The sequence below is a fragment of the Etheostoma spectabile genome, chromosome 13, assembly GCF_008692095.1.
Source record: "Etheostoma spectabile isolate EspeVRDwgs_2016 chromosome 13, UIUC_Espe_1.0, whole genome shotgun sequence".
Lineage (NCBI taxonomy): Eukaryota > Metazoa > Chordata > Actinopteri > Perciformes > Percidae > Etheostoma > Etheostoma spectabile.
This window is the reverse complement of record NC_045745.1, coordinates 22,830,865-22,841,413: the sequence shown is the minus strand read 5'-3', so window position 1 is coordinate 22,841,413 and position 10,549 is coordinate 22,830,865. Positions and strand designations below refer to the sequence as shown.

The 10,549-nt window shown below is 40.0% G+C and overlaps 1 protein-coding gene across 7 annotated transcripts in view; it reads left to right on the top strand.

Moving 5' to 3' along the window:
* Nucleotides 1-2,037: 2,037 nt before the first annotated feature.
* The window catches only part of arfip2b (ADP-ribosylation factor interacting protein 2b), a 16,004-nt gene continuing 7,492 nt past the window's right edge, over nucleotides 2,038-10,549 (top strand). For 2 of the 7 annotated variants that reach the window (XM_032533478.1, XM_032533482.1), the window contains exons 1-4: nucleotides 2,038-2,327; nucleotides 4,705-4,815; nucleotides 7,259-7,315; nucleotides 9,288-9,396. In XM_032533478.1, coding sequence (XP_032389369.1) covers nucleotides 4,717-4,815; nucleotides 7,259-7,315; nucleotides 9,288-9,396 — 265 coding nt within the window. In that variant the 5' untranslated portion in view covers nucleotides 2,038-2,327; nucleotides 4,705-4,716. Of the gene's footprint in view, nucleotides 2,328-4,704; nucleotides 4,816-7,258; nucleotides 7,316-9,287; nucleotides 9,397-10,449; nucleotides 10,507-10,549 lie in introns of all 7 variants that reach the window. The other 5 variants (XM_032533477.1, XM_032533476.1, XM_032533479.1 and 2 more) reach the window with 5 other exon arrangements.

Genomic DNA, 10,549 nt, shown 5'->3' with positions numbered 1-10,549 from the left:
CACACACACACACACAGACACACAAACACACACACACACATTCAGTAGCAGCAGCTGTGGCTAATTATGTTTCGTGTGATTATATTGTTCACATGTCCGCAAGCTGTAAAACATTTTTCTTGTTTTCAACTTATTTGAGATAGAGAAGAAGAAGGAATTGCACACAAACTTTATGCCATGTTCATTGGAACAGGTAGTGACCCAAACTGGCACCAAAAAACACACCGGCAGCTGGAAAATTTGCACTGTGTTTAAGCATACTTCCATTACTAAAACATTCCCATATGGCATTTCACGCCCCTTCCAAAATATACCATGAGAGTTTCTTTTGGCTCCACGCTTCTTTCAGCATCCAATCTTTTCATTAATGAAATGTTCACTCTTTCCCTCACTTTCACTTTCCACCTCCTTCCTCACACTCTGATTGACTGCAGAAACTGTTTGAATACCCTCAGGCCTTCAGTGTTTATAGGATCTTATCCAAGACTGTTAACATTGTTCATAGAGGTTCATTCATAGCTCACAGACAAGTAAGAAGTGTATGGCCTTAAGTGCCTGTGTTACTGTATGCTCATATGCATTCATTATGTATTGTCTGTTACCGCCCTGTTTTCAAACATGACAGGTTTGCTTTATTTTTTGTTTTTAATATACTGTATGAGACAACTTAATTATTTGAATTCTAATTTTACATTTACAATAAAATTAAAGTCTGATTATATGTGCAACAATGACAGCAGTATTAAAGATCACACAAGATCTCTATAAAAATGGATACACAGAAGGAAAAGCCACAAGAAAGTAGTGGCCCATGCACTCTTGTTTTTTCTCTTCAGGAGATCACAACATTTCCCCACAGAGAGCAGTATTGCAGCTATGTTGTGTTTGGTTTTCACATCGCTTGACAAGGTTTGGAAGTAACCAGTAGGATTAGAAAGAGTACCACATGAGTGATGGAGATGACAAGTAAACAACCTAAAAAAACTCACTGAAAACATGTATCAAGGAGATACATTAGTTTCAATGAAGCCTCACTAATGTGTAAAATTACAATTACAGTTTTATGTCAAACTCATAATGATTTATGCTGTGCAAGGCATTTCTTTTGCATATGCAGCATACCTGTACTACAATAGGTGACCCAAGCTACTATCATTGGCTGACTGTGTTGGGTGGGATGTGTGTTCCCACACAATGGGTTTTCCTTTGTTTCACACAATTGTCCTTTATATGTAAGGATGAAACAGCTTAGCCCCTTCCTGTAAAACAAATCATGCATTCATACCACACATAACAATTCTAAAATATTTATTTTAGACAAGCTGTAAGGTACAGTAGCTACAGGTCATGGTGCCCCAATTATATGATCAAAGTGAATTTAATTGCAGGTTTTCTTTGAATACTGGAGGTTTGCATGTAACCGTTGGATTCACAGTTGGTCTTAAGTCCAAGCGTTTCTTGGGGCACAATTAAAAGAACATGTATAACTCACACGTCTCTGAGTTAATGTATAGCCATCAGCAGCTTGCTGAAACACACACATCACCTGCAGGATGATCGCAAAGATGGGTTAAATGCGCGTGGAGGAAACATTAAGAACACTCACTCCGTTCTAATTTTCAGGCACAATTCCGAAGTCTGATGCGGAAATGTGCTCAAAATCTGCTCTCAATACATTTTGTCAAAAGCATCAAACGACCATATAAGCAGTGCAGTGTCCTCAACTTGAAATTACGGAAATTGTCATGCCCACACATCATTTCTCAAGTTATAGATGTGTGGAAATGTGTAAACCACCAGTTTAATGATGATATTTTGCACTTTCAGTTGAAACGTTTTATGGTAGGGCACATGGGCTTTATTATAAATATCTGTAATGTAAATACATTACTAAATGTATAAAAACACAAAAAATAACAGAGTGATGTCACAAGTTGCGTGGCTTGAAGGTTAGCACTAGGCAACACTATGTTAGGTTTTGAGAGTTTTTAACGAGTGATCCATCTTCTCGTAAATAGAGGTTCTTTGGATCGAAGCGCGTCTGTAGAATGAATTCCACGGTGTCGTCAGTTCCGTAAAGTGTTCCTCCTGGCTTCAATAAAAAAAGAAGGTAGAGGATTATTTACGAATAGACGGAAGTTGATTCCTAAATTAGAGCATTGCATTGTTTCCCACGGGGCAGTTTTTTTCCTTTGACTGTCAGAAGACACATCAGTCTCCACTCTCTAAGCCGCGCATGAACTGGGATGCACTGACGTTAGCCTCTTATTAGCTTACTCGCTAGCTTCCCCGAACAGCTCTGTTTTTACGACGGGACCAAGCACACCGTAAGTCAAACCGTTTAAAAGATGAACATATTACATTTAATCTATGTTTGGGATTTTTTTTACATTTCTACTACTGTTGTCCAGCGAGCTTTGCACAGTGAACTCACTGTGTTGTTTCTGATAACCAACCTCCTCCTAACAGCTGCATGTGAACTAGAAGCAGGCCTTTTTTCTAGAAAGCATATTCCTTTCCAGCCGAAAAAAAAACTGCCTCAGTATGGGGCACGTTCTCAACAAATAGCGTTTATTATTATGTTTTTCTGCCTTAGTGAACCTCTGTGTATGGCAGGGTGAACCCACCAGGGAGGCCTGCAAAGCGTTATACCTGCTGGAGTCACAATGACTGTAACGTTACACCTGTGCTGGTGCACCTGTCATGGCTCCCAGGATTGTGCAATTGATTTCCGATCAAACGTTCCAGACTCTCACTTTAAAAGTAAACTATTGCTCACGTTATCTTACCTTGGTAATAGTGAAAATAAAGAGCAACATTTCTCTGTTGAAACGCATGTTCAACTTATTTTGGAAGCTGCCCGTTCCTTAATGATTCATATTTGTGTCATGTAATGTCCTAGCTCACCCTGTTGTCATTTCACATTGTTCCAGCCTGGCCTTGACTGAGAAGCAAAGCAGAGTGGATTGAAGCACGTGATGAAGACTTAGTACTGAAGCTATTTCAGATGTAGATGTTATGCAAAGAAGCACTTGTGGTTACACAATCTATGAAGACCTTTAGTCTCTGATTAATTAGTTTGTATTAATATGATCAATTAATATGGAGAACATTTCGAGACAGTTTTTATGTTGTTGTTTTTTTTATATCCCAAAGCTCTGACACAGGTGCAGCGAGATGTCTTCGAGAAGTGTTTTTTGTGTTGATAATTTTGGGCAAGAGAAGCACAACTTCTAATGTCTTAAGTTAACAGAGAAGAGTCATTCCTCAGGAAATGGACTGGGCATGGCCCACAAAAGCCCACTTACTGTAGGCGAGGCCAAAGCAAATGTAAACACACACTACCATACATCCCTTCAAACAACATCTGTGATGTTGGGCACAGTAGCAATTGATCTAACTGTCGTAAAGCTGCCATAGAGCCTAGGTATGTTCTTGTCGGCAACGAATCTCACAAGGACACCAAGGTTTGGTTTTTACTTTTACTACTAAATGTTTTGCCTTAATTTACTTACATAATACACATTTACCATACACTTATTAGTTAACAATATCCTGCTTAGGCAACATTTCTTAACCAGTTGCCAGTTCCAAGATTCATTTTTGTAGCAGCCATTTACATATGTGTGCAGGCAACCACACAGTAGTCCACTTTAGCCTATGATTGTTCTCCATTTGAAATTCAACATACATCACTTAGAACTACAGTTTCCAGGCCTTTTCTAAGGGCACAAAGGAAAAAAAAGCCACAAAAGACATGAGCTACATACAGCTACTGTACATGTTGGAGTTTATCCTGTGATATTTACCCTTTTTTGGGGGCTTTTCCGCCTTTAATTTTTGACAGGACAGCTAGGTGAGAGAAAGGGCATGCAGGAAATCATCACAGGTCGGATTAAAACCCTGGTCCTCTGCGTCAAGGCATAAACGTCTCAGTATATGTGCGCCCGCTCTACCACTGACCCAACCTGGCCACAACATTTACCTTTTTTTTACCGACACCCTGTGAAAACTATGTTAAGCATCTTCCACATCTGTAGGCCTTCAAATTCGCCTTATTTTGCACCATTATCTGTGTTCTATGTCACCATATCCCACACAACAGTACACCCATACCTCTCATTAGTGTTTGTGGAAGTGAATTCATTAAACAGTGAATTTGTTACACCAGTCCAAGCCCACAATATGAACTATAATACTGCTTGTCCAGCATTTTATTTGTTGAAAACATAATGCATATGTGAATGTACATCTTGAATGTGAGAGTATTCCTAGCACTGCAGGGCAAATCAGTTTGACCGATTACAATGACTTGACAATGTTGAACTTCACATTTTACAATATCACCTCTAGTCTGGGTTTTTAGGGAGTGGGTACTGCTAACATACGGCTCTGTAATGAGCTGTAGAGTAGAGGGGCCATTTCAACAAGACAGCTCATTGTAGTAGCATGCACTTGTGGTTTTCATGTGGTTTAATGCCAAGTGGTAGCCTTGCTCTTTGAAAACCACCTCCTCGCTTATTTGTGGCATATATATTCCCATCTGCCTAATGATTTTGCAGTTTTGACTATGCTCTTTGGTCTCTCCTCTTCAAAGCAGCATTTATGCCTTGCTGTATTTCCATCGCTGCCTTTTTACTTTATTTACATACAGCAGTTTGTTGTGTTAACACTTTATCTCTCTTTCTCCCCTTTTTCACACAGTTCTAGTGCATTATGACAGACAGCATTATGAGTAAAGCTGCCACAATGGAGATTCCAATCAACAGTAATGGTGACACAGGGACACTACCAGAAGATGACAGCCTTGAACAGGTGGGTCACAGCTACAGTATCAGTTGAGAGTCAAGTTAAGAAGCCTGATGTTATTATTATTATTATTACAGTGTGAAGGATAAATGCGTGCCTTCAGCTGTTTGAAGTTGACATTGTGGTTGTGGGTATTGTTCTCAGATATTTCAAGATGATCTTAGTGAGGTGGCTGTTTTCATACTATTCACATTACCACGGTACACTAGTACCCTGTGGTAATATGTACAGATGTGTACACATGTGCATAAGCTGTATTCCAGCCCCTTCTTTTGACCTTAAATATTGTTCTCTGTCTGTGCTTAACTATTACTCTAGTATGTGTGGCCTGTCATACATAATCAGAAGTCCTTGTGTCACTTAGGTTGCTTAGCTACAACTGTGGAAAGAGAGCCTAATGGGAAATTAGGTGTCTCCTTGGGAACCAGTTGTTTCCATTAATGGCTCATCTGGCCTCATGTTTCAGGGTTGCAGACAAATCTCTACGACACCAGGTGTTGAACTCTCAGATGTAGTTGTTGCTCTCCAGGTGGGGACAGTTCATTTACAGTACAGATAAGCACTTGTTGGCCTCATTTGAAAGCAAAAGACCACATGCTCCAGCTCAGGGGCCCTACGTTTTGATGTCATCCCTTTGAGGAGTGCATTAGTCAGAGTTGGTTAAATTGGAATAACTGTGGAGTTGCAGAGTAAGTTAGGTTAAACAGGTTGTTCACTTTCAAGGCACACCTTGTTGGACAAACAGACTGAAGATCCTGGAGGAGCCCGTTGTTTGCTCAACAAACTGTGTGGCTCCACTTAAGTAGTAACAGAAAACCCTACAGTACTTTCTCACCAAGACTGAATGGTGAAGCAAGCAACCATTTGGTGTGGCTACCCCAGTTTACCGTGTTCATGTATGAGAGCTGTTAAGCTGCACTGTTTAGTGCTGGAAGTTAACCAGTTGTCATAGCAACAATTGATCTAAAACTGGCTGTGCTTTGTCCTTGGGTAAAAGCCCTCTGAAATCAGATTGAATCAGTAAAGCTGCAGCAATCTGTATCGCTCATGCACATAGAGATGAAGATTTATCAGGTTGAGGAGAAGTCTGGTTTAAGATGTCGTAGCATTGCACTTCTGTAAGATCAGCGGCGGTGACTGGCAGCTCGACAGTGACAGAGATAGGATTGACTGCCAGCAGCATTCTGGCAAAAGAATCGGATGCATCACAGTGGCTCACTGGTGTCTACTCAGAAATGCAAAATCATTTTAAGATGCTTCTGCTGTTGTGCACAATTTCTAATAGGTGATTATTTGTGCTATTAATTTGGAGATATCCCAGTTGCATTGTTAGAATTGCAAAGCTGTGAAGTAATTTTAGGAAACAGCAGTGTGTTGCATTTTATAACAGAGCCTCTGCTATCCAGCCTATATCTATCATGCCATTGCATTCTGTTTGTGGTAAAACCTAAAAAAGAAAGTCATTTTCATAAGCCTACAAACCTCACTGTTAAAAATATGACAACGAGATTATTTGTATGATAACTTAAAGGTGTTGTAGCTTTCTTCATCTCAAGAAACAGGTGTTTTGTCAACAAAGTGTCCAGGGAGTGATTAGTGTTTGCGTCAGCTTTCTTCTTCATTTAAGAAATGCCACGACACAAGTCCAATCTATAAAAGAAGAGATACATGGATTGAATGAAGGAGACAATGTAGTTAAACAGGCTTTCTCTTTGTTTTTAACTTGTCATTGGTCCAGGGACTGAATGGTTAAAATATCAACACTATGTGAGGTAAAATGGTAAAAACTGTCATTGTAGGGTACAGAAATGCCACTGTTGCTATGATGAAGGCCATCTGGCTAAAAGAGTCCACTTTACTCCTGACACAACCCAAATTCATTTCTAAAATAGAGAAAGACACATTTTTTTCTGGCAATCAAAGTGTGATACCAGGAGTTTGTGTCAATGTTTGTGTGTGTACACAGTTCCTTCTTGATTTTTTTTTTCCCCCTTAATGTAAATGTCAGCTTTAATGTGTGTAAATAATTATCTTAATTTTTGCAGTGTTGTATTAAAATCTGTATTTATTTATCCAAGCAGTGATGGAATAATATTATGGCAAAGCTGTGGTAACACATTATATAGTGATGAGCTACTACACCTCACGCATTAAACATATTCACCCAGTGGACAAGATGACCCACTTGTACATTTAACATAATAAAAACTAATCTAAATGACGAATCCTGACCTGAGCTACTGTGATATCAGTCATCACTGCTCTCCATCCTACATCCCTGCTGTCTGTGGACATTATGATGCTTTGTCTGGGATTTCTTTTAAATCATTCTATCTTGTTTCATAATTTCAGTCATGGATTTTTTTCTTTTTGTCTCCTTTCTTTTTCTATTTGTTTCTTTTTTGTTGTTGTCGTGTTTGTCAATTCCCCCTCCTCCATCTCTGGGCAGGCTGCAAAACTGCAGTGGAACTTAGATGAGAAGGTAGGGAGCTCCAGAGGCACCAGGGTGAGCAGGCCATTTGTGCATTTGTATGTCTGTGTCTGTGTGCATTTAATGTTGGTGTGTGTAGTAGTGCTCAGTGGTTTGACTTTCTGCAGCATTAAATTGCATCTCATCACTTTGTTGGTTCATTTCACAAAATGCCAGAGATGTCATCGTCATGGCAAACTACTGTGCAGCCTGTTAACTTGGTTCCTACTAACTCTAGATAGACTTTACATGACTTTAGAGTACATGTTTTGAGAGATATGCCTCAATAACTGACAGCTAACACTTATGTCTCTACATTACTGTGTGTGTGTGTGTGTGTGTGTGTGTGTGTGTGTGTGTGTGTGTGTGTGTTGTGTTTGTGTTTTGTGTGTGTGTGTGTGTGTGTGTGTGTGTGTGTGTGTGTGTGTGTGTGTGTGTGTGTGTGTGTGTGTGTGTGTGTGTGTGTGTGTGTGTGTGTGTGTGTGTGTGTGTGTGTGTGTGTGTGTGTGTGTGTGTGTGTGTGTGTGTGTGTGTGTGTGTGTGTGTGTGTGTGTGTGTGTGTGTGTGTGTGTGTGTGTGTGTGTGTGTGTGTGTGTGTGTGTGTGTGTGTGTGTGTGTGTTGTTGTGTGTGTGTGGTGGTTGTGGTGTTGTTGTGTACGCGTACGTGTGTGTGTGTGTGTGTACGCGTACGTGTGTGTGTACGCGTACGTGTGTACGTGTGTACTCAAATGCAATGATTACCTGTGTTTTTGTGTGTGTGAAGCCAATATACAGTAGCCTAGATTCTGATGTGTGATTTCTTAATTTTTGTGGGTGTTCAAACATGGCGTCATAATAGTAATCGTTGTCATGTCATTACTACTGCTGTAATATTGATGTGAGTTGGCTGTGCTTGTTCTGTTTGATGTTGTAGTCCCAATGAGGATTGTAGTTGTGTTCTGGCAAGAAAATCAAGAGTAAGCTGACCATGACCACAAACAGATGCAACCCTGAATTAGAGCTTAGATACATTTATAATAGATACATTTTGCCTGTTTAACCTCCAACAGCAGACATTGCAGCAGTTGTATTTGTGCCTCCTGTTGGTAGTATCAAGCATACTCTTTGTGTTTGCTTACAAAATGGAAACGGCCACCTCCCTTCCAGAACCTACTATCCTTATCACTATCTGACTTTAGGTTTCAGGAAGTGACCTATATATTATGCTCCTGTTCACATTTTAGGATGGATGATATGGGTCTTAGCCCTATAGCTCAGTGCAGTAACTAATGATATAAGAGGCTTTCTTACGGCACAGGCGGGAGGTAAACTTCAACCTGTTTATTATAGAAACCAATGTTCAGATACGACTGTTGGCCAAAGTGAGAAATCTGTTCAGGCCAGATTCTCCTTTTCCATAAATTCCTCACAATAGTTTTTTCTTTACTAGTTGATACTTGATCAGGAAGGCAAACAAAAGAGAACAGTGAGTTAAATTAAGGAAAACACGCAAGATGGATTGTGACACAGTTACCCTCATGACCCAGAGCTTCACTGAAACCTGTGATTATTTTGGAAGGAAAAAATAGTTTGCTCGAGCCTTTCCCGCTGCATAGATCATTGGAGTCCCTGCTTGGGTTAGACTTGAAGTATGTCACAACTGTTGTATTGAAGTCCTCTTGCTTGATCCCATCTTGGCAGTAGATTTACTTCAAGCAGTTAGGTTGATCATTGACTGGGCACTTTAGCGATGTGTTTTCTGTCTTTCACACACTTAGTAGTTTTCCCTGTTGGTAGACAGGGAGTGGTTGAAGTTGGACACTGCCAGAAGATTGTGTGTACTGACTAACCTTCCTAGCACAGTAGGATTTGTCCCCCTCTAGTGAATAATCCTTCAGTCTACATTGTCTACATTGTCTGAATTAAACACTCTAGTCATAATCTCCTGTCTACATATCCCCACCCAAAACCTTCTATCCTTCCATTGTTATGGTTCTTTTTTGTTATTTTCCCAACTTTAACTTTGCAGGACCTACAGCAGGTGATGGTATCGGGTCCCAATCTCAACGAGACTAGCATTGTATCTGGGGGTTATGGAGGAACAGCCGAGGGTATCATCCCCACCAGCTCAATCAAAGGTAAAGTCTTATTTCACTCTTTGTCTCTCCCACTCATTTTTTACATCTTTTCAGTCTTTTCTCAGCTATACTGTCGTTGTCCCATTTGGACTTCTTCTGTTGACTCTGTGCTGTGCCTCTGACTTTGGAGTTATTCAGTGGGTCTAATGACAACGAAGTGTTTGATTTCTGTGGCCTCCTCTTATCATCCTTCCCTTGAGATCACAACGCAATTAATTGGTGGTCAATTTGCGCTGATTCAACCCAAGCTTCCCTAGCCTCCACTGTATCTGAAAATGTGCCTCAGTGGTCTGTATTACTCAGTATGTAATGGGAAGGAGTTTGGCTGAGTCAATGATGAACTATATTGATTTCAAAAACCACATGTGTGCACCAACATGTTCAGTCTGATAGCAATCTGACTCATAGAATGTAGATGCCATTGCCATTGGCCACCTATTTCCCTTCTGCAGTCTGTTTCTTAACGTTTTCAACGAGCACCGTTGCTGCATCTTGAGTTTACCGCCGCCCAAGATGAATGGGACTTTTGTTGGATTTTCCCCTTAGTTCAAAATTATGTTGGGTTCAGCCAGACCATTCTCCAGTGCTGACACAGCACTGTGGAGATAGGGAAATGCCCCAGAAAGAGGCCACAATTCATGACTCTCAGGTTTTTAGATACACTGTAACCGAACTATAACACTACTGAAAGATAAGTTCATCATCAAATATGTCAATGTTTCCAATGGTTTAGTTTAAGAATGAATTAGGTAGGTACCCGGCGTCCAACCCTGGGACTTTCATTCATTATTGTCCTGTTTTTTCTAGCTCATGAGCAGCAAGATTTTGCTGTTAAACTTACAAAAATAACTTTTACTAATAAATTACAATAAATAGATCCAACACACTTTTTTCACCTGTTGTGTGGTACTGAAGTTCCAGGGATTGACATCATTTTCTAGTTCAAAACATTGACTTCACCATATTACCATATTAAAGGGAAAATGACACTCTCTTTACTACTTTTTTTGATACTAATATTTTTTTATATTTGTCCCACTCTCTCTCTCTCAGGCCCTGCTGTGCACTACAATGCAGAGTTTAACAAAAGGATCCCAGTTACAGGAATAGGTGGCTCCTTAGACCCAATTATTATTATTATTATTATTATTAT